General features: G+C 36.0%; 1 protein-coding gene across 1 annotated transcript; it reads right to left on the bottom strand.

Annotated features, from left to right (window-relative positions):
• Nucleotides 1-1,338: 1,338 nt before the first annotated feature.
• Nucleotides 1,339-22,825, bottom strand: LOC129259656 (snake venom 5'-nucleotidase-like). Its single transcript, XM_064098200.1, has 8 exons — nt 20,602-22,825; nt 19,775-19,988; nt 17,382-17,567; nt 13,567-13,764; nt 10,642-10,893; nt 9,690-9,845; nt 7,359-7,559; nt 1,339-5,199 (listed from the first exon to the last, which is right to left on the bottom strand). The coding sequence occupies exons 1-8, from the start codon at nt 20,731-20,733 to the stop codon at nt 5,003-5,005; spliced, it is 1,536 nt and encodes a 511-aa protein (XP_063954270.1). The 5' UTR covers nt 20,734-22,825; the 3' UTR covers nt 1,339-5,002.
• Between the last annotated feature and the right edge of the window lie 2,017 nt (nt 22,826-24,842).

The following is a 24,842-nucleotide window of genomic DNA, read 5'->3' as shown; positions in this document are numbered from 1 at the left end:
GGTAAATATACTCTGACAGAAAGAAAAGTCAGAATCAACTGACAATGGGAGATTTCAAATCCGGTAGGCCTATCGGTGTTGGTGTTGGAAGCACAATTTGGATTGCGTTTCTTTGTTCTAAAACTTATTCTGAGTTTACACGCCAACATCAAAAGGTCAACACTGAACTTGAAATCACATATTTTTTACCCTTTTTTGGGGGGGGTGGGCAGGGGAAGGGCTCGTACTATGGTAAAGAAAAAAACTACACGTAGTATTCACCAACGTATTGGTTATTTTGTATTTTGAGAAAGCCTTGTGAGAAGCATACCCATAGAGTTAAGTAAGTGTTCGGGGGTATGTAACTCTATATGAGTATACATGTACCTCATTTTCGTGTGCCTTAACAGTTAATTCATTCTTAGTTTATGGAGAAATCCATATTGAGATTTCTAAAAAATCTCAATCTATTGAAATGACTCCCAAAAGCCGTTTTTCTTTCAATTTCGTTCTATAAGGACTAAAACCATGGATTAAGTCGTTTGAAAACATTGTAGGAGACAGGCAAAGTGACTGAACATAATAAGGAGAGATTCAAAAAAAGAAGAACAAGAACATTAAAATAGGAAAAAGGAAAGGAAGAAATAGACGAAGGAGAAGGAGAAGAAGAAGAAGAAGAAAAAGAAGAGGAAGAAGAAGAAAAGGAGGAGGATGAGGAAAAAGAATGAGGGGAGAAGAGGAAGAAGAAGAAAAGGAGGAGGAGGAAGAAGAAGAAGAAGAAAAGAAGCAGAAGACGACATAAATAGGGAGAGGGGGATATGGAGGGAGAATAAAAGATTGGAGAAAAACTGAATCAAATCACATAAGGGAAGAGGGAAATATCAAGGACCAAACAGAATGGTAAACTTGAAAAATAAACAAAAGGTGAAAAGACAGAGGGGGAAATGAAGTAATATAAAGTGGAATAAAAATGAGAGAGCAGTATTTTCCATTTATACAAACTGTATAAATTTCAATTGTATAGTATTTTTAGAATCGTCCTGTTGAACGGAGGAGATGATGACAAATGGTCATGAACATCCGTACTTTGCTTCCTTTACAAATATAATCACGATTTTAAATTGCACTTCAATTAAAAGTGATATTAGCATTATCAGTTTGTTTTGCAGTGCTAACTATTTAAGTAGGTTTTCCAAGAGACAGAGAGGGGGCGCTATACCTATAGGTGTTTGCTTTGGTTCTGAACCGTATGATTAATGATGTTTAGCTTTTCCAAAGTCACCTGAAATACTACACGCCTTACTCAATTTATTCCATTTAAATATAACACTTATGGGAAACAAAAAAGACAAGTGCAGATTTTCTACTCATTTCATCTTTATTCGATAGATATTTCAAGTAAAAATACATTCAACATTCATAATTAAAACATTAAACCAAGTAGTGCTAAATTTACGAACTTCACATTACGTATTTCTTCCTCACATAGTTTTTACCCGAGCTAAGTGCCTCAAATCTAAAAATGCCATAATATTTATGCTAGTATCCCGACCCAATTCGCTGTAAAATGAAAGTCTTATTCGAAAACATAAAGTTTCTATATTATCATTTTGGCATTTTAAATGTCAATAATTGCTGTCTCGTGAGCAACAATGAAGCAGAAACGTTACATACTGTATATAGTATATATCAATATTTGTTCTCAGTTGTTTGGATGAGCATGTCATTTAATTTTTTTCTCAATTTATCTAACAATTATAAGGAAAAATATAAACTTAACGGGCATAGCTGAATTCCCAATCTATTATTGAGACCAGGCAACATACATATATCATTGTAACTTCACAATGATATATCACTCTGTTTAAAAATAAAGTCACTCATCACAAAAACCATATAACATGAAATACGGCTAAAATTTTACCATGCCAAAGGATAGATAACGAACGTCGTTAAGAAATAACTATTATTCCTAGTTTTGAAATTCATTTAGGATATCTGGTATCATTACGAATAATGATAAACAAAACAATTTGTACACACTCTCAAGAAAGCACATAGTTAGGATATCAAAATACAATAAAAAGATATCAACCTTTTAAAAATAAATTGACAGTATTCATCACGTTATTGAAGAGGCAAATTTATTACTCTTCTTTCACGATCATCACTATCGTAAATTTGGCGCCATTCGGGGGCCATGGACCCCCAATATTTTTACGAACAAGATAATAAGGTAGGAAAGGAAAGAAAAGGAATATGAAAGGGGTGAAGAATGATATCATTTTCTGATAATTATTAATTTTCAAAATCTATTACAAATTCATATTTTTACACCATTTTTTTTCACTCGTTTGCAGCTTTTTAAAGAAATTTTACCCCTTGCGCCATGTCCTACCCTTTAAAACTTTTGGCTCACTACACTATTATAAGACGTTACTGTTCTGAATATATCTACACATGTTTCAAATTATGAGTTGTATGAATTCTTAAAAAGCAATATGAATCAAATTACATCTGAATTAGAGGGGCGGACTGCCGGGGGCTGCTCCGGGGTATCTATAAACAGGCATAATCACGATGATAGGGAAATTATCCCAAGGAAATATTCTATTTTGCAAATATTAAATAAGCGATACTGTAATCAGACCATAAACAGAAGACGAAGCTAGATTATTTCTCGTTTCTTTTGGTCATACTCATTTCTTCCTGTTTTTCATCAATGAAACATATTAGGGGCCCTCCCCTTCGATGCCCCTGAGGGCCATTGCTATTTTATCTTTGTAATCCGTCGGGCTTTGGAGGTAGAACGCCCAGTATCATGCTGTTGCGTACTACCAAACAGATTCAATTCCCCTTACGGAAGTCGATAGATTTTTAAAACTAATTTTAACAAATAAAATATTCTTGTGAATAGATATCTATACTGGATGTGATTACAGGTTTACGCACAACAAATGATCAACTTTACTCTATGCTTTCAATACATCCAATGAAATACATATGTCCATAAATTATGACAGAAGATTCGAAATATCAAAATAGAAGAATTATATACACCACTTATTCACAATTACCAATGAGGTAAGCATTTGATATCAAACATGTCCAAACATTGGTAATAATAATCGTGATAAATCAACAAAACTATTGTATTCAACGCTGCGATTCTTCGAATCATTTGATGAAGCTTTCAATTCATGACGAATTTCCATAACGAAATGAATCATTAATCACGTTATGAATTATTAATTCATAACATCGAAATTTCTAAAAGCGATGCACTTTTCATGCACTGGTCAGAGGCTAAGAAATGATTTCAGTTCTACGCATAATGCTATTCTTTATCCAGGGAATGAAGGTTAAAAATTTTCTTACATCATGTACATCAAAAAGAGAAAATTACGTAAAAATAAGACTAAGTAGTACTGATATACGGGTCTTTAGAACAATAATCACTTGTTTGGTGTCATTTTTTAAAACCTGAATGCAACTGATGCGAGTTGGATTCGGTTTAATGCGACTAGATTCATCTTGAGTTTAATTCCTTCATTAGTCATCAATTAAAATATAAATTCAAATTCTAAGCCACTTATCAATGCTAAAATATTTCTCCTTTTCAAGACTAACAACAGTGTATATATGAAATACAAAGGTATTTCGTTTGATGACAAATTCATATGGCACTTTCTAGCAGCATTGTATAAGATAAGATCGCATTGTTAAACATGTACAATTTCTACTCAAAACAATTAGAATCGTCATTACACATGTACCAGCATACGAATAACTTGGAAAAGAAATAATAATCGCATATACATACATTTATTCTTCAAAGGAGATGTTTACGATCGATTTGTACAACTGGTGATGACAAAAAATTATGTGAACGATGTACTTTTGGTGGACTTAAAACTTCAGACAAGAGAATATACATTTTCCTCTGACAACAATATTTGTATGAAAAAAACAGATTCATCTTGATTTTTTTTTCTATTTGACCGGCATGTGAGAGGAATTATTGATATGTTCTATATAAAATAGTCGCGCAAAAGGTAATATCTGTGGTTATTTTGTATCATCATTGGTAAAAAAAAAACCATACCGCGAATTATACGTACCTATGTGGTTATGTAGTAACCTCTTCATTAATGTTTAGAGTTGCCTTTTATTATTAGTCATGATCATATACCGGTAGAATGACAAATTACAAAAGATATCACATTGATCACTATATGGCTGCAAATATAGTGTTCCAAGTGAAAAGGTCTAGATATGAGAATCGTCTTCTACTAAGAATGAATATCTAAAAGACCAACTGAATACCATAGTAGAACCTTTATAAAATGAAAGCTGAAAGACTATGCCTGATGGATTGTGACAAGACAAAAGCATGAGTAGTTATAAAAAGTTGAAATTAAATCGATCCACTAATTCAAACCTCTATCAAAATCTAAGGAACATCCACTTTCCAATTCACCTTGGTGGATGAAAATGATGATTTTGATGGTGGTGATTGTGGTGGTGGTGGTGGTGATGATGATGATGGTGGTGGTGGTGGTGGTGGTGGTGGTGGTGGTGGTGGTGATGATGATGATGATGACAATGATGATGATGATGATGATGATGATGATGATGATGATGATGGTGGTGGTGGTGATGATGATGATGATGATGATGATGATAATGATAATTATTATAATGGTGGTGATGATGATGATGTAGGATTTAAAGGTATGCAGCATTTACATGATTTACAAAGCGATCAATGAAAAGATGCTAACCAGATTTCCCCATTCTAATCCTTTGACTATACATTTAAAAATCATTATCATGACTATACTTAGTGACAGCAAGGGAACCGTTTCATAAAACTTCTCATCAATGATTACTGTGCAATTGACCAATCAAAAAGCACAATTTTAGTAGCTAAAAACAATATCTTGTAACGTGTCATTTAAATCAGTTTCATGAAACAGAACCCAGATTTATTGGGCTATTATGAAAGGAATCTAAGGTTTCATTATAACGTGCTTAAAATATTTGACATTATTGCTAGGAAAGTAGTCCAAATAATGAGATGAGATGGTCCAAAATTTGAGGCATTGCCTGTGCAATCTACAACATCATCAGTGAGTACGGTGACTCTCCCTTCGAGGGCGGGTGCCACGGGTGAGAGACGCTGGATGTACTCGGCAAAGACAGCAGAATCTAAATTACCTGAGTAGACAAAATATATAATGAAGATAGCGGAAGTTAATGTTGAAAAAAATGTTAAACTTTACAGAAACTGTAAAAACTTGAATGTAAATGATGCAGGCGTTGGAGGGTCTGCGGAGCGAAGGGGGCGGCAACTACGACAGTCTGAAAAACAATGAATGTAGCTAGCGCCATCATTGTTTGGATGGAGAGACGAGTTGAATACCAACTCACTTAAATTCCTTTATTTTGGTCACTTCTACCAAGCTTAGGTTTGCTGTATTATTGTCCGATTCTTGTTAAAAATCAATCTTGAAAATTTCAGAAAATTCGGGAAATTTGTTTTGAAAACACTGGCTAGTCAGGAGTGGGAGGGTATCATGAATGGGAATGGAACATGAATTCATATTTTTTTTCTTCTTTTTCTTATCCAATGTATTCTTCCGTGTATAGAAAAATTGTATGTATTGTGCCGGGGCCGAGTGGTCTAAGCTAAGGCGCCTGACTAGACATTTGAATGTCCGGGGTTCGATCACTGGTCACGGCATCTATGCCCGTGAGCAAAGCTTTTAGTCGATAGTGTCTCCCTTAATGGAGATGCTACATGCATTCTTGTTAACTATGTGTGCACTTGCTTAACAAAAATCCTAAAGATATCAGAGTCGTTCAATTTACAATACCCACATAAGCTTATGAAGAGAGGCATATGAATGTCCCTTCCCAAAAGAAAAATAGATTCTATTGCGGGTACTAACGCACCCCCATCATCAATCACGTCTGATTAGTTGATTCCCAGGAGTTGATTTAGTACAACTACATGAATGTGTGCCAGTGTCAATTGTACACGTGTCACAGGGCGCATTCCACAAAACATCATAAATCATGGCAAATACCCTACAAAAATATCAGTTTCCATTTTATTGTGAATATTTAAAGTATTCTGAAGGAGTTAATGAGATTTTAAGTATGGCAAAATGGCTAATACTTGATTCCATTCAACATAGAGCTATAATCAAGATAATTCTACATGTTGTTATCTCATAAATGAAACATGAAGCGTCGTGTGGTGCTATCCGTCGCATAAATCAGAGGGCTGGATGTTTGCTCCGCTCTAACTTTCACACACTAATCGATTTATCAATCTCAACCCTGGGTTTAACACTATACTCCACCCTAGACCTAACATAACCTAACATTTTGCATCCTTAACCCTAACCCTAGTAGAAGAAATTAAGCCCGGAGCAATTATCGCATGAGCAAATGTCGTGTTACCCGAGAGCGACAAGTGTCATTTGGCTAGACGCCAATCTACACTTAACCACACTTCGTCCATGTGTTCATTGGCTAATAAGCCACCATGAATGCTGTTTGTTTTGTTACAATTTTAACCACTTGATAACCATTTTAACCACTATCTGTGAAGTATCTAAAAGTCATTGTTACTATTTGATAAGAGCTATATAAATATTCTCATTAGATTGTGCCCATTATGGTTATCATTATCATCATTTATATAAAAGTGGAATATTATATCATTATCTCTCAAGCCATAATGAAAAATCTCTTAAAGTGGAATGCAAACAAGAATAATTGGTCTCTTATCCTTCTTCAACCTTAATTATTACTGATTGGTGGATATATTGTGTACTATTTACACAACACTCTAATTTGGGAAACTATTGATGCTTGTAATGTCCAGGATATTCAAATATGCTTTATTTTTCCTTTCTTTCTGTTTCTTCCATTTTGGAGCACTTAGTGACACAATTGTAATTTGCAATACATAAAAACAAAGTATCTTTTAAAACCTAACAGGGCAGCTGCCTTGATATTAGTTTATGTACTGTCAAATGCCTTTCATGGCACAGAGCAACCGAGAAGAATTTGCCGAGAATGGGTGAATCAAGACAGCAGATTCGTCCTGGACCCCGGACAAGCGACATATTCCAGTTCACCAATTTTCGAAAAAGACCTCACAGCTGTTCATTGTCATTGGACGGGCATTTCCAATATATCTAGGCTACTGTGTTTTTTAATCTGTTTTGGGTAGCAGTGTAAGATCTCCCTCATGTCTTAATTGACAAAAACGAAAAAGCTGGGTTTAATAGCAAGCTATTTTGACGACTAAGAAACATTTTAATGATAAAAGAGATCCAAAAAGATATGATATTAATATTTACCTGTAACATGATTCATTTTGTTATCCCTGACAACCGTGTAGCCATCGCCACCACCTGCTAAGAAGCTGTTTGTGACGATCTTGTAGACGCGTTTGGTGTCCAAGGGTTCGTAATGTGGCACCGTGCAGTTGGTACAGAGCGCTTCAGCCAAAACTACCCGACTGCCCGGTTTCCTTGCTAGACTGTATGTAACTCTCATACCTGTATTTTTATAAATGAAAATCATTACCATTAATTTCTATTTTTACCATATTCATTCCTAAGATAAGATAAGATAAATTGTTAGAAGATAATACCAACATAAGTTATCTGGTTAGAGTTCACAATATGTTTTAAAACATTGCTTTGACCATGAAATTAGACCAAAATGATATAACGCGGTAGATTTTACACTTCTGTGTATTTTTCATTTTGAACTGCTATTTTTCCTATAACAGCCCCACTCAGTATATGAAGTATCATGCACTCTTTAAAAGGACTGGTAAAACAATCAAATCTGGTGGTGAGTATGTGTCCAGCCGACGAAAATGGTCAAAATCAACCAATTTATTGGTTGGAATCTAACAGAATTTTGATTGACCATTTTTTATTGGTAAGACACATACACCTACAGATTAGTTACTTTGACCAATCCCTTTTAAAAGTGTGGATTCGAAATAAATATTAGGGTCCCGAAACACATAGTTTAGCGATTATTCGTACGCTTGATTTTCACGATTCATTGTAAATTGTTGTCAATGCAACCGTGAAAAAAAATGTTCTACGATCATTGCTTAGCTTTGTGCTATATGGGTCCAAGAAGAAAAATGTTCAGCAATATCGAATGTATTTTAAACCAAAATTATCATAATTATGTATTGGGGATTTTTTTAAAGCAACCATTTCGGACAATTTCGGACTTACTTTAAGCAGAGAATCGTTAGTACTTTTTTTCATGGCATTATAAAGTAGGTTATACATCAGCCTACTGATCCTCTATATGTTATAAAACAATATATAATTTTCTGAACAAGAATCTTGATTATCAGGAATCGTCTTCAAAAACGAAACAAGGCTGAAATACTTCACGTACAGGAAAGCCTGAGTACGACGCAATTTTTTTTCATCAGGAAGATCTAAACGGGAAGTTACAATCTCGCTAAAGTATGCTTACTCTGCAGGCACAGACCCTGATTGAAACTTTGATCAGCAAGTGTGTCTCCACGCAAAGACTAGTACATACAAAACTTGCTGAGCGACAGGGCCTTCAGTATACAAGGCATGAGTAGGCTGCACATTCAGACCCTTAACTCGAGTGAAGTGTTTGCACAGCAGACTAAAGTATGCTCGGCCTTCATTTAACTCGGAAACATATCTTCACTCTTTTTTCTTTTAGTGTGCATTGTACATATAAGTAAGGGACTATTCCATGTAGTCTGCCTCCAATGAGAACGTACAAATGTCACAAAACACCTGAATTTAACCTCTTTCAACCTCCACGTCGTCATACGTCGGTGGTTACTTCCATATCTGCGATGAACATATCCAATGTCCGATTTCTTTTTTGTATAATAAAGTGACACAATCTGAGTCTTCAGGTTTGAGAATAGCAGGAACAGCCAAGGCGAACTCAATATGACAAAGAGTGTTGGTAATATCAATAACTACCAGGTGCTGGTTGGTACCTTGAAATTGCGTCACAGTCACTAACGTATCCCCACTGAATATTCCAAACTTCTCAACTAGAAGACAGATATGGACACAAAATCTAAATTCATGGAGGACAGGGTCCGTCTGACTAGAATCAAAAGTACTATTATGAAATCCAATAATGCATCATTTGTATTGGTCAAGAATGCAATATGTGTTGAAAGTATAAGTATGATTGGAAAGAGAAGTGCGAAAATGTTAGAAATATCTAATATCCTAGTTATGAATTAGATTTGAAGACATGGGTTTAAAATAACGGGCTTCTAAACAGATATCTTTGGGTGGACCTACACACTATGAGGCACCAAGTCCATGATACTGGCTGGCCTTGGAACCAGCTTCGGACTAACAAAAAATGAGACAATTGTACCATGGACCTATTATACTGAGGCCATGAGCTCAACTTTTCTTGCATCCAAACTTCCATAACACCGACGATGTGCCTTATTACAATACAGTTTACAGTGACGGCGGACCGAGAAACCATTGTTTCCGGCGTCGAACGAACGACGAATTCAAGTTTGCTCATTCAAAGAAGCCATCAGTCTTTCAAGCTTTTGGTTTTATGTGAAATTGGTATTTGGGATAATATGGTATCCACATGGTGCTACCTCTGTATTATCATATTCTCCTTCTACTTACCTGAAAATTGAAGAAATCTACCATCCAGCGTTTGTAAGTCGTACATACTAATAGCGTTCTCTAATGCTTCTAATAGATGAATACCACGTAGCTCTAATACATCAACCGTGTTTCCAAATGGAAGAACGTTTGCGATGTCTCCAATTGTAATGTCACCTGAAAGATATGGTTTGTGATCATAAAGTTTAACAAAGATCATAAAATTCAACATTATCGCAAATAATTACGAACATTCGCAAAGTTTCACCGATCTTTAAAAAATCAATTTAAGAACATAACTCTTCAAAATCCAAAGACATCATGTAGTGAACGCATCGAGATTCCTTATAGAATTTTAAGTGAATCAAGATAAAGTAAGAGTGGAAATGCTGTTCGTAAGTTTAATAGAAAACGTGTAAGAAAATTGCCCATAAGGGCGAACTTGTAAGGTACAATAAGATAGATTCCGAACCCAAGCCTAAGCCTAATATTTTGCATTTCGTTTTTATTTTGCTTGGTAACCTATGGTTTGATCTACACAAAGCCAAGGTAAGGTTTCATAACTCGTTCTTATGAATACTCTTCCCCTCGATTTACTATACACCATGTTCATATTCCCACTACTTATAACTCATGGCAGGCGAGTCTTAGGAACGCGTTAGAGAGTGGAGGGAACGGATCACGATTCAATGAAATGACTGGATAACGAGTTAGTAAGTCGTAGGAACTGGTTAGTGAGTGGAGTGAACGGTTCACAAGTCAATAAAATTAGTAAGTCCAGATAATGAGTTAGTAAGTCGTAGGAACGGGTTAGTGAGTGGAGGGAACGGATCATAAGTCAATAAAATGAGTTAGTGAGGCAAGATAACTGGTTTTAAGTTCATATGGTCTAATGAATGACTAAAGTCGAGGGAATGAGCAATGAAAAACACATGCCATATGGGCTAGATCGATAGGCATTACCATTCCATACCTTGACTTATCGAAGCCCTGATCGAGCCGCCGTTCATCAAAGCAATCCCGACATCATTCCACCGTAATTCATCAGGGTTTTTATTATTCTGACTGACCATGGCGTCTGCAATCAGGTTTCCTAGATTACATTCTCGGGCTCGACACATGGTACGATCTCCTTCAAGAAAAGCATGGGATATCCCGACGAACATGGCAGACGAATTACGAACAAGTCCCGCCCACTTTTCCACTTCTTCCAGGATCGTCTGATCTACGTTTGGGTGAGAAAAATGGTCATAATGAAGAGTAATTCTGATCAAGTTCCATCCATCATGACATTTCGATTAATTTATTATGTGCAATGGCCACAACACACGATAATTATTGGCCATATGATATTTGGACACGAAGTTATGGACCAGGATGACAGTTTTTAAATGTCTATAAATGTACGAAGGTTAAGCTTATTTTAGGCTCATATTTATTGAAATCTTGAGACCTTTTTTTCATAAAGAATGATGGTTACTACGGTGTCAACAGGGCTCAGTAGCTTACCAGAATCAAGGTTCCCATGGTAATTTCCATATTGGAAAATTTACCATCATCGTAAATCTTATAGACCGGGCCCAGGAAATATTAGAACTTTTTTGTTTCAATCTTTCTGGCAAACCATTGTACAAAAAACACACTAACTTGAGTATAATGTTAATGTATATCTTCATCTTTGTATTTTGTTGATTACATTAACTATGGATCGATATCATCGTTTAATTGATACATTTATGAATAAAATACCAATATAATTGACAATCATATCACGTTGATATCTACAACAGATTCCCTATTTTCAAACACTTAAGCACTCTATGATCTCGATCATTACTAAAAATGATAGACATGCTCTGACTTGTCAAAATTTATGTAATTTCATAATCACACAATCTTATTCTTCATATAAACCTGATCAAACAGTATATGTTTTCATACTGCAAACAGCTCAGCAAGACAAATTCTATAAACACCACCGTATCTAAGACTGAATTTGTTTAACAAGCCACTCATTGGGTAATAGTCGTGGGTTACCAAACAATTGCAAAATCAAAAAGAGCCATATTCAAGTTTTCTGAACTTTGAAATCAGATAACAAATATCAAATACAAATCGTGCTATTTTTCTTCGTTTTTTTGGCGGGGGCAGTTTTATTTCTAGTTGATATAAGGGTATAGGTGTGAAAAGTTTGACAAATCAAATCGAGTAATAGCAAACACTGCAGTGACAACAAGCATGCCAATGAAACCGGTTCCATGACATATACTACGGCGACAATTTCTCCGCTTCAAAATCTGCCCTTTGAAACGAACCTAAAACCTAACTTCCAAAACTAAATAAACACAATCCTTATCTTTAGATCATTCTGAAGAAAGAAAAACTCTAGAACCCTATCACAATCCTAATTCTAACCATGCGCCCACTAAGATAGTAGAGAGTTTTCGCATTTACTATGGGGCCGCGCTCTATCTCTACAACGCAGCAATTCCTCTGAAAATGAAAGTTAAAATGCAAATCAAATCACAATGGAGAGCTGAGGGGATTTTGTCGAAAGTTGATGGACCGGGACAGCGGATCATCCGAAGATTTGCACCGGACGAACAATTGCAAATAAGTAGTTGTCCAGAGTAACGCGACTACGCTGCTGTCCCGGTCCACGAACTTTCGACTAAAGTCTCTAAGCTCACAATTCTGATTTGACTTGCATTTTCGAAGGAGTTGGTGCGTTGTAGAAAGCGGCCCCGTAGTAAATGCGAAAACTTTCTGGCAAGACTGGGGCAAATATCGCAGGAGCAGATATCGTGTCACCACGATACCAACACCGGATCGATCAAAACTATTACGATATTTACGTTATACCTCGGTCGGTTTGGGGTCAATATCGTTGGTGTGCATTGGGTAATGGTGAATGGAGGTGACAGACATCTCAGTAAGTACTGTCTATAAATATTTCTATTGAGCAAATACCTCTTGTTGGCAAGATTTACAGAAATCATTCTTTTACGTCCCGTACGTTTCCAAAACAAATCTTGCCATATTTGTCAAGGGCATCAGCCCAAAGTTCGTCAAAGGGAGTTAACCCTTAATTAAAATGTGTCCTTCACTACTCTGATCGAAAGTAGTTCGAAAGCTATCTTGAGTTCAACCCCAGAAAAAAATGAAAACGATAAATTGTCGATGATGTATCATGACGAAGTCACAACAGTTAATGCTAAATGAGTCATGACGCTCTACTCTTTTAAGCTTCACATTTTTATTTATGTAAGTCAACTAATTTGATGGATATTTAGAGTGTGAGTAAAAATTATTTGCGAAGAAAAAAATGTTGGGTTTTATGTTGGCTTCGGTTTTATTTAGCCTATATATTCGCGTGTTACTTGAAAAGATACAAGATACGAAAACTATATAGAACGGAAGTATGCTGCCTGTTACACATTTGATAAAATATTGTTTATCAACGTCATACGAAAGAAAATGACATCAACTATAATTTTGCTTTCTCCACCTTTTTTTCGACAACATAAAGGATTTGGAACTAATTGACTGACACTTAACTTCTAAAAGAGTTAATTTTACTGCGGTATGCAGATATCAGTTAATGGAACGAGCAGGATTTATGAGGAAAATCGTGTAAACTTAAATATAAATTTCATGGTCAGAACAGCCATCATCTTTTCACAACCCCCCCATCAAATTGCAATATAAGCATGAGTGGACTTCTGAGAAAGTTCTGAGAGCATACCTTAGTAATCCACAGCTTTTGTAGTCCCATCAAGGATAGAGATGTTACAAGATAATCACACGATATAGGGAAAATAAAAGCATGAATAGTGACAAGAAATAAGACGTTTTGCTTTGGCAGAGGAGAGGGGACGGTATGACAAAATAGACAAACCTTCTGTTACTGTATAATCCAATAGCACGGGATTCCCTCCGTAAGCAATGACCTCGCCTGCGTCGTTGAAGGTGACATCGAGATTTCCCAGGTACTTGCCGAATGTATAGTCCTGTACGACGAGGGCACGGCCACCGCCTTTCTGATCAACTACTGAAGGATAATCACCAGATGGTACCTCTGTAGATGGTGGTGTACCTAGAAAAGGGATCAATTAATGAAAGTGATTTATCATTCAAATAAGGAAAGTGATTTATTAATCCCACGATACAGGTACAAAGCAAATTGTTTTTTTTTATATTATTATGATTGTTGTTGTTGTTGTTGATGATGATGATGATGATGTGTTGTTAGTATCATCATCATGATTATTATCATTATTTAATATAATTATATTCATGTTTATAACACTTTAAAAATGGAAGGGTGAAAGGAGTGTTGTTAGGCGTATTTTAGGACGCCCCTAACCCCCCCCCCCTCCCTGGATCCGCTTAGGAGAACTTGTATCTCCGTTGGATCTTTTAAAAGCTTTCTCAAGCTGTTTTATTTTCTTCCTAACTCTCTATGCGTCTTGAGTGCTCTGCAGAGTGCGTTTGGTACTTTATACATTATATCATCCTATTCAGGCGTTTATAGAGAACGGTACCAGATCATCAGGATTTCGAAAAGGTCTTTCATTGGCTTCTAAAAATATCCTATTCATAAATGATTTCTAAAGTAGTTGGCAATAGTTTAGGAGTATACTTTAATATGATTGATTCACCGAGTGTGAAACGAAGGCTGTATCATTTAATAACCGTTCTTCTCATTGACAAACTCTTCACTTTTCACACGTTTTTTTCTACCCTTTTCTTTTCACCAGCGCCTAATCCTATTCGCGCCATGCAATGAAAAGGAGGGGGTTATGTTTCATTCTCATATTGCGATGTTAAATCATATACAGTAGCCACACTTTACGCCAAAGGAAAGGCTTGACCTAATACACTCGCGCGAATTGAATGTGTCGACTGATGTTTATTCTATTATCAATCAATGTTACTAAAAAACGGATTGGAAAAATTGTTCATAATCCAATCTTACGACTGGCTAAATCTAGAATGGCATGTGTCATACTCTACTCATTGTCGAAGCTTGTTTGAAAGGATGTGTTTTGTTAACATAAGAAGTTTGGCGAGTCTGGTAATACAATGAATAGTATAAGTGTTAATTTTCTCGATTATCCGTTTGTTTGACAAAATATTGTATTTTTGTATGATTTTGTGTGTGGTTAATTAACTTCACTCTTGACTTAACTCCCATTGTACACCTTGGCACCTCACGATTTCCCTTAAAAAATTAAGAGGAAAAAACATTTTTTATGGATCTGGTGAGATGACTGGCAGGGGTATTTTGTAAAATACTTGCATGATTTTCCCAAAACAACTACATTATTTACACAGTGAAGCCTCATGAGAACAACATTGTCACAATTCATTTACACTTGGATGGACAGAGGTAAGAGTTTGTTGGTGACTAACAAAATAATATGCAAGGTTGGGATGCGAATCATAATGCCTTTATTGTGGAATGAGATGGATGAAACTCCAGACCGCAGTTCATTAACAAACCGATAACAGTCAGGGGGAAATTGATGATACACTTTCTGGCACAATTTCGGCTGGATTTATCTACACTCATAAACATACACACATCCTCCCACACCCGATTACATTCTCAGGCATATACACGCATCCTTACACACTGCCCGACACACTGCCACCCACCACCACACGTCCCCCACACGCACAAACGCCTTAACGCACACCCTCACGCGCATCCACATATCGCTATTAATCCATCCCTTATCAAACTTTGTCTCTCCTCAACACACTCACACACCAACAACACCACCCCTCCCCCTCTCTCTATCCCCCCTCTGTTTTTCTCTGCCCCTATCCTCCTCTCTCGCACACACCACATGCCGACATGTTGTAAAGCCAGAAGGTGTAATTATTTAAAGGAAACGACCGACAAAACAGGTTTATATCGAACATTATTTTTGGTAATGATTTTTTTGTGACAAAAAACACGTCCATAGCGAGCATGGTTTTCATGTCAAATGTAAACGGAACACACAGTTGTTGAGTGTGTGGGTGAGGGGCATTAAAGTTAATGTTCAGATAAGTTTAGTTTAGATAAAGTTACTGATTAATTCATATTAAACGACTGAAACGGTTGCACTGTAGTTCAGGTTAATGGGCATAATGGGGGTTTCGAAATTTATGTCCAGAACGGGTCCTGGTTGCAGAAAACCAAACCACATTTACGATCGTCTATTCAAGTTACCTTTGAAATCGCTTTTAACTACCATGACACTCCTGTTTCTGACTCGTATCACCATGATAATTTTGATAACATAATTATACCATCAATAGTATCTTTTATACAAGAAGGCAAAGTGTATTTTCCTGATTTACCCCCAATATTTTCTTTACATTTTCAAACATTATCCATATCAAAATACAATACTAAAATTCAGTTTTCATACAAAAAAGGCAGCCTTTAAATATTAATATGGATCATAATGTGTCGAAATAGTAGCCCTTCTATACATAGTTCTCCGTTGAACTTTATATATGTTTGGGGCACCATAAATCATAATAAAAGGGAAATAAAAATACCACAAACGAACCCAACGCACTTGCTTCATAATTGATATTTTATCGGTCATCATCAGATCACAATAGTTGAATAGAAAAGGTTTTCGATAAGAAATACAATTTCCTTGCATACTTCCTTCATTGGCATGAACTACCATACAACCTAGTGAACATGTTAAGGCACAGTCAGACCAACCAAACTCAACTCCAAACCGATCGGTGGTATGACATTTAAAATAACGTAATAGTAATAATCGGTCTTGATTCGGTTCATTGATGTGTCTGTGACGTCCAGTGTGTGGATGCGGGATTGCTCGGGTGGGAATGAAGTCAGGGGTATTTCGATTAAGAGGGTTTATTTCAAAGATCCAATCTAAGATTCTGACCTTTCCCGCGTGTTTGCAAGATTCAACTCGATACCTTAATGTTTGCTCCCCTACTTTCCTGACAGGAAAATGAGCCTTATCGGAAGAGCTCTAACAAGGCACAAAATAGCGGGACATATTGTAATATTACCATGCCAGACAGAATTCTGGTTCATGGCTATGCTATAAGGGTATTTTCCAGATTGCAACGGGTGATGAGGATAGTGTAAAGGGTGTCATATGAAGTCAAGTGATTGTAAGATCATGGTGATGGTTAGATGAAAACAGGGAGGGGTTTTTTTATCTTAGAAAATCAGATCAGAACAATTATCAAAATACTCATGATAATGGAATAAATTACGTTGACTGACACATCATACGTACGATTAGATAACTTCTTTTGAATTACAAATAACAAAGACTTTCATATGGAATTTGAACGAAGAATTTAAAAAATCGTATATTGCTAAGGTCACAGATATCCTTATTATTGTGATTATAGCAAAAGCTCAGAAAACAATAGAGTGTGGCAGGTCTTAACTTAAATGTTTTTCAGGAGTCAATACTTAAGATGATGTGATGATTAAATAATGAACCAAATAATTGAAGAAAGATAAAACGGTAAGCGTATTAAGACGTTTAAGAGAAGATAAACACTACAATAAGCGAGTCCCTATTTGAGTTTAGGATGATACGAGAATATTATCTGGCGTGACGGTTGCAATCCCTCATTCAACTAAACCTCGAAGATTGCACACGCCTATTATACATCACTGATGTCATATTAGATTTTCATTCACAAGCACCTCACCTGTATATAGGAATGTATCTGTATGACCGCCGACAACCACGTCCACCCCTATGACATTCTGGGCAATCTCTAAGTCGATATTAATCCCAGAATGACCCACTGCGATGATCTTATTGATGCCTTCTTTACCAAGAGCGTCAACCTCTTCCTGTATTTTCTGGACCTCTGGATGGAAGATGCATTCCCCTGTAATGAGCAAGATAGTCATACACAGCCATATTACACAAAGTTTGCCCGAACCCCTCCTCCTCCCCCCCCCCAAAAAAAAAAAATCAATCAATAAATCATTAAATGGGTGGTCTGGTCCAGTGGTTAGAGCATTGGACTTATAATCGTATGGTTGTGAGTTCGAATCCCCACTCTGTCATTGTCTCCACTTTGATAAAAAAGCCCATGAAGAGCAATATATGTCGTCTATAAGGTCAGCCACTATGACTGATTAATCTAGGCATAAAATGTTTCCGAGGTAATTGGTTATATACCTGCTGGGCGTTTACCAGCAAAACGCTGTCCTACCGAGTTCCTATGGGAGTGACCATAAACAGAAATAAAATAAATAGAAATGAAACAAAATGAAATAAAATAAAATAAATTACATTAAATTAAATCAAACAAAATAGAACATAAGGAAAAATAATAAAATGAAATATGATAAAATAAGATAAATAAACAAATTAATTAATTAATTAATTAATTAGTTAATTAAATAATTAATTAATTTTCAATTAATTAATATATAAATATATAAATTGTCAAAATTAGCTAATGTTCTATACGTTTTACCAGACAATTGGGTTCGAATATCCATCGCATTAATAAATTGATCGATTTTACAAACGTTGTTGGTCAGAGATTGCCTCGCACTCGATATTTTAACAATAATTTTTTAAAGAGTATGCTTACATGTCACTTAGCTCATACTTAATTCTACCCATGAACGTGTCCCTTCTTCTTAAACGTCAAGTCCATCCCAGATTTATTCAAATCAACTTTTTGTTGGGGTGGACTTGTCCTTAAACGTCCAATACCCCTTCCCACTATCTATCCCTCTCTCTCCCCTCGCCATTCCGTATGTGTGTGTGCACTGGCGGATCCGGGGGGGGCACATCCGGTCCGCCCCCCCCCCTTTAAGAGGCATAATGAAAATTTATAATGTAAAAATGCCGTTCTAACACAAATTCCCCCCCCCCCCCCTAAAGCGGGGACGTTTTTTCGGCCTATCAAATTTTCCTCGGGAAAATGTGCCTCCTTTTTGGAAAACCCTGGATCCTACCCTGTGCGTGTGTCTCGCTCACATATTGTAAAGGCACACTTTCTCTCCTTCTCGGTTTGTTGAGTTATGAAGACGAATTGATAAATGGAAGTTCCATATTCCGGTGCTTATCTTCATTTCCATCGCCTTTATGTTATACCCTGTTTCTTTTAATGCCGCTTGTGACCAAACCGAAATACACAACTTGAGCTGTTCAAATTGTTAAATGGAAAAAGAAGATTCTCAACTTATATTATCCAAACCAATTTGAGAGCGAATATCCCACGTTGTGTTATTACCTTTTCCAGTATCCTTGCACATTCTTGTGTGTTTTCTTATGGCTATTCTGTACATTTCGTTTCTCGTAAACAAATCGAAGGCAGACACAAGAATGATCATTCATTTATATTGACAGTTCGCTGCTACTTTATCTTGTACCTGTATAAGTGTTTTTGTGTTCATGGCAAAATGTGATTGGGTACCGTCCAACCAGGGACATGAGAGGGAGAGTAGTTGGTTAATAATGTAGTCAAGCGTAATCAATAGGAATATTTCAATATCTACCAAGTATTCATGGCAATATGAACATGGAGATATTATGATACGGCCAAGAAGGTTTTAATATCAAGTATTGGGTTATTCTCTTATGTATACGCTTGTAAGCATGCGGGCCCACGATTTTCTGATCTGTGATAGGCAAATGCTTAACATCATATAGTGCTTTTATGCACATATTAAATGCACATAAGCTTTCACAGGGAGCATACAAGCAGGCACTCATTCAACCAGCCACCCCCCCCCCCCCCCTTACCCCGCGCCTTTTTAGAAAGTTAGGCTTTTTTTTACTTCTGTTATTTAGTTTCTTCTATCAAAAATGGACGTTAATCTAAAGCATTTAAATAATTGCAAATCAAGGACCACCGTTTCTGTATAACTAACAAAAGAAAAACCTTTGGCAAACAAACAATGAAGGTCTTTATCAATCATATTCAATGAATCATTGACCCTTTAATAATCAAAATAATGTTTATCGCATCAGGTTCGCACTTAGGGTGTCGCCCTTTTTTATCATTTCATATAACATGACATGAATTATGTAACAGATGCACTTCATGAAGAACACGTATAGTATAGACTTTACCTGATGATGAAATTTCATGAGTTTTGAAGTACGTGTAACCAATAATTCCTATCGTTTCTCCACTCAATACCCTGGTGATGCGTTTTTGAAAAAGACCATTGATGGAGGGTTCCGCCGAAGCATCGATGTTACAACTTAAAACAGGAAAAGTTGTGTTTAAAAGAAATGGCCTCAATCCTTCTGGTTCGTTGTCAAATTCGTGGTTCCCAAGTGCCTGTGTATAGGCAAAAAATGAAATACAATTTGCTGTGTTAAGTGCCTGGTAAATGATTAGCGATTTTAATGACAGTAATAATAACTACACTTGCTCATATAGCGCCTTTAACACATACTTTATCAGAAGTCTCTAAGCTCTCTACATCAATGCAGCATAATTGCCCTGGCATTAGCATAGAACATGTAGAAGCTCTTACGCGCGCTGCGCTTCAAGAAATAAATCCTTACCGGGTACCCATTCACCTCACCTGGGTTGAGTGCAGCGCAATGTGGGTAAATTTCTTGCCGAAGAAAAACACGCCATGGCTTGGAATCAAATCATGGTCCATCAGATTGAAGTACGAAAATCATAACCACTAGTCCAACATCCAAATGAGGTCCATTTGCGCACTGAGTTGCAATCGAACGAATCGAAATAAATTAATTGAGACTTGCGCTTGATTTTTGATTTGCGTTTAGATGCAAGTGTTTCTTTAAGTCTTGAGTAGTGCACAAGAGCATCGCCTTTGTAATTTGATAGGGGGCAAAATGACCTAAAAGTGATGCCATTTATATTTTAAATCTAATAAGGTGTGATATGTAGTACTTAAAATAATAATTCTTAAACTTACCCTCTTCCCTTTGTTCCCCTTTCTTTCACAGGGAGTCATCCCTCTGTCCCCTGGTAGTACCAATTTTGGTTGTGCAGATATATTATTACTACAACTAGCCCTCAGAAATATGATTCTCGATTGATCATACATACACAGGTCAGTTTGTTATTTACTGGTATAGTCGTAGAAGAACCTCATATCATATTTATACTTTTCATTATTATATCCTGTTAAATGTAACTGATGAGAACATTGTTATGAGGAAATACATGTCATTCATTTTATTTTTTAGTTATTTTTTACTGCAGTTATCACAAAGAACTAGGCCTATAGCAAAAAAGATAATGGAACCGTTGTTGTATGACGAAATGAAAAGATAATAAAATTAGAAATAGATAAACCGGTTGATATCCTCCCAGTATCATTTGTCCTTACTCTGATATAAGCTAAATGCTATATTATAAGAAAGAATAGGATTGGGAAAGAAGCCTTGACCCTCATTGCTTGCATTCTTCTTCTTCAGGCTAAACCAGAATGTCGTCTCTACTCATTCATAAACTTTAACTAAGATGGCTACCCCAGTCCATCCAAGTGAACTAAAAGAATTAATGAGATCTGCACAACACCTGAGTGGACGAAAGAAATTACTAAGAATTTTTTTTTTTAATAAAGTTTATTTATTCATTTATTTATTCATTTGAATTTCTTTATACAGGATAACAAGCTCAGATTGACTGTTTTTCAGCATGGTCCTGTTAACATGTAATAACAATATACACATAAAAGATTGTGTACCACCTAAGTGTAACTTAGGTTCTATACAAGTAATGAATGAAATCGATCATTAAAATCAGAATTATCAATGAGATTTATGTGAGCTGCGATAGCGCCGATTTTTTTCCCCCATTTACAAAACCGAAATTGTAGAACTTTCGTTTTACTTATTTTTCATTTTTGTTCCATTTTATATTTCGACTTTTTCTTATCACCGTTTGACTGTGTGAATAAATATATTTGAAAATGCAACGTAACACGACAACGCTTTTCTTACACACACACACACATAAATTGTGTGTGTGTATCTTTGAGTTTTGTCAGACGTGTATCAATCAGATATGATTATTTACGTCTGGGACCGACCTTTAACGTCACCATCCGAAAGACGTGACACACATAAAATGAGAATATACATCTTTACATACATGTATAAGTTTTTGTTTAACACGTGTATACTTTGGAACCACTTTGAAATGCCCATAATGATGAGAACATTTTCATTTATTTGATAAAGGATAAAAGGAGCCAATACCCTTGCAAAGGGCATAAAGTGCTGGGCAGGGAATCGAACCCCGGACTTTTATGTATGCATAAAGTCAGCCACGCACCTTTACATACGCTCACTCCCACACACATTACGCCCCCACTTCTACACACCTCACACGTCCTACCGACCACACATACATGACATACGCGCACTAGTACAGCGAATGTTATCGTGATAAGACAGCAGTACATATAGAATGTTATACTTGAACTTGCTCTTGAGTAAATACATTTATATATTGGGTCTACGAGTCGTGAGAATGGATGTTATTGAATAGGTGTTGACTATTTGACAAGGGAAAATCATGACTAGGATCATAAAGGTGTTCCTGAGAAAATTCGAACATTCGTGTTTCCACCAGCATGAACAGCTAACACTCTGTTGACGCAATGCTTTAAATAACTAAATACAAGTGTACAAAACAAATTGAAAATGAATTGGGCTTTATCATATTGGCACTACTATATTATGTACCAAGTAAAGGTCTACTTGGGAAGTGGGTGATTGCATAGATCATGAAGATCGTATTCATGAAATATTAAAGGGGAATGAAACCTTTGGAACAAGTAGGCTTGTGTCGAAACAGAAAAATCAAAGAATAAGAACAAAGAAAGTTTGAGAAAAATCGGACAAATAATGAGAAAGTTATGAGCATTTGAATATTGCAATCACTAATGCTATGGAGATCCTCCTATTGGCAATGCGACAAGGATGTGTGATGTCACCTGTGAACAACTTTCCCTGTGATTGAATATGAAATACCCCCAAAATGTATCTTTTTGCTTTTTCTAATGGTGATACAAACTCTTTATCCATGATGTATTCTTTAAAAATCTGTATTACATGCCCTCCTATAGAAAGAACACATGATCTACTGATAAATGTGATAAAAGAGGCAGTTTAAGTGAAATATATACTAAAGTAATGGGGAGAGTTGTTCACAGGTGACATCACACATCTTTGTCGCATTGCCAATGTGAGGATCTCCATGGCATTAGTGATCGCAATATTCAAATGCTCATAACTTTCTCATTATTTGTCCGATTTTTCTCAAACTTTCGTTGATGTGTTTCTTTGATTTTTCTGTTTTCTCACAAGCTATCTTGTTCCAAAGTTTCATTCTCCTTTAACGATAAACCTTGTTTCTGAATAGTTACACATTCTCCTGTTTTGCTATATTTTCAATAATTTGGAATTGTTTGATTATTTTTGTAAATACTGAGAAATAGTTTTTCATGAATACTGTAGTAAATGGTAGTTAAATATCATGTAATACGATTAACGTGAATAATTTTCATTAACATGATTAACAAGTTCAAATGAAATTGTTTATTTCTTTATTTAAACCGTTCTCCTGTAACAATATCATGAATATAATAAAATCGTATATTTCTTGGAATATATTTCTGCTGGCGTGTACGATCATCAATTTAAATTTGTTATTGAGGGCAGTCTAAGAGATGTAGTCCCCGGGTTCGATGTGAAAATACCAGCAAAAAGAATTCGTCATAAGATACTTGAAACAAAGTTCAATGTCAGATGAATGTATTTTTAAATGATGAAACGCAATCTGACATGCACTCATGTTTGTTAACGGGACGAAGACAATTGTTACAGCAGTAGAACACCACGAGAAACATAATCTCTAAATGCTGAAAATTAATTGGTCTCTTTCTTTAATAGTAGGAACTTATGCAGGTGTCGATTATTAGGTTAGCGTAAGACTCTACATGGGATATCACGCAAGTAACAGAAAAAAATAATTGAAAAGAGAACGAATAATAAACGACGAGTTAAGAATTGATGATCGCACGAATGTGTGATTGGATGAAGACGTGACTGTAAGAAAGAAGAAGAAAAAGAAACAAACATACATACAAAAAAAAAACAAAGGAACCAACGAACCAACGAACCGACAAACAAAATTAAAAGTGATTTTGCAGTCATCCAATAGATTCTATCAAAGCCTACTAATGTGGCGCGTTTCTGTGAACGTGTTGATAGTTTGAAACCATGTGCATAACCCGTATTTGTTAATGTGATCATAACTCCTCTTTATTCTTTCTGCTGTTCTGTAATACTATATAAAGTTTGGTGGCAGTGACATGAGCTTATAATAAAGTATTGTATTCAATGTAGTTTCATCTTTGTTACTCGTTTCTGAACCTAAGTGGAAATTTTTAGGAAATTTTTGTGGTTTTTAGAGTAGCAATAATGGCTTTAAGCTCATTTTTTATCCCACGATCTAGATTAGATTAGATCTAGATTGCGTCACTCTACATTTTACTTGGCGAATTAAAAATCCCATAGAAAAAATAATTGCATGAATCTATATAGTTTTTTGTCTGATATTTCGCCTACATAGGTAACAGATTAACTTTAAATGTCCTTAGATAGAACTCAGATGTAAGAAAAAAATAAGACATTCTTATTGTGACAGTGGAATATGCCTGAGTGACAGCATTAAGATAGATTAAAATGTTTGTTAATCTATAATCCTCTTTACAGTCTTTCGTTTCCGATAACAAAATCAGTTATATTTACCGATAAAAAACAGATTTCATTTGCGATCATACAGCTTAATACAGGCAATGGCGTATCGAGAAAAAGGGGGCACCCGGGTAATAGCACTAAAATCGCGCCCCTTCAAATAATTGACAATTGTGGCTTCTTTGGTTGTTCCTTAGAATGGTCTCTGTGTCCCCCCCCCCCTTCTTCCCTCTTTGCATCATCCCCCGAAAGGGGCACATATCGAAAACTTGCATACAGTGTACCGGACATGTAAAAACATAGCAGACGACGTTTGCAGACCTCGCGATCATCGTATGACCAGTGGTGTAGAATGTTCCATTGTGGCTTTATGGGGGAGATAGCATTACAGAGGGATAAAATGTATACACAAATAATGTTTCAGCGTTGATTCGCAATATTTTGT

This window comes from Lytechinus pictus, chromosome 4 (genome assembly GCF_037042905.1).
Source record: "Lytechinus pictus isolate F3 Inbred chromosome 4, Lp3.0, whole genome shotgun sequence".
NCBI classification, from domain to species: domain Eukaryota; kingdom Metazoa; phylum Echinodermata; class Echinoidea; order Temnopleuroida; family Toxopneustidae; genus Lytechinus; species Lytechinus pictus.
Note: the sequence above shows the minus strand (reverse complement) of the source record. Positions and strands in the feature narration are given on the sequence as shown.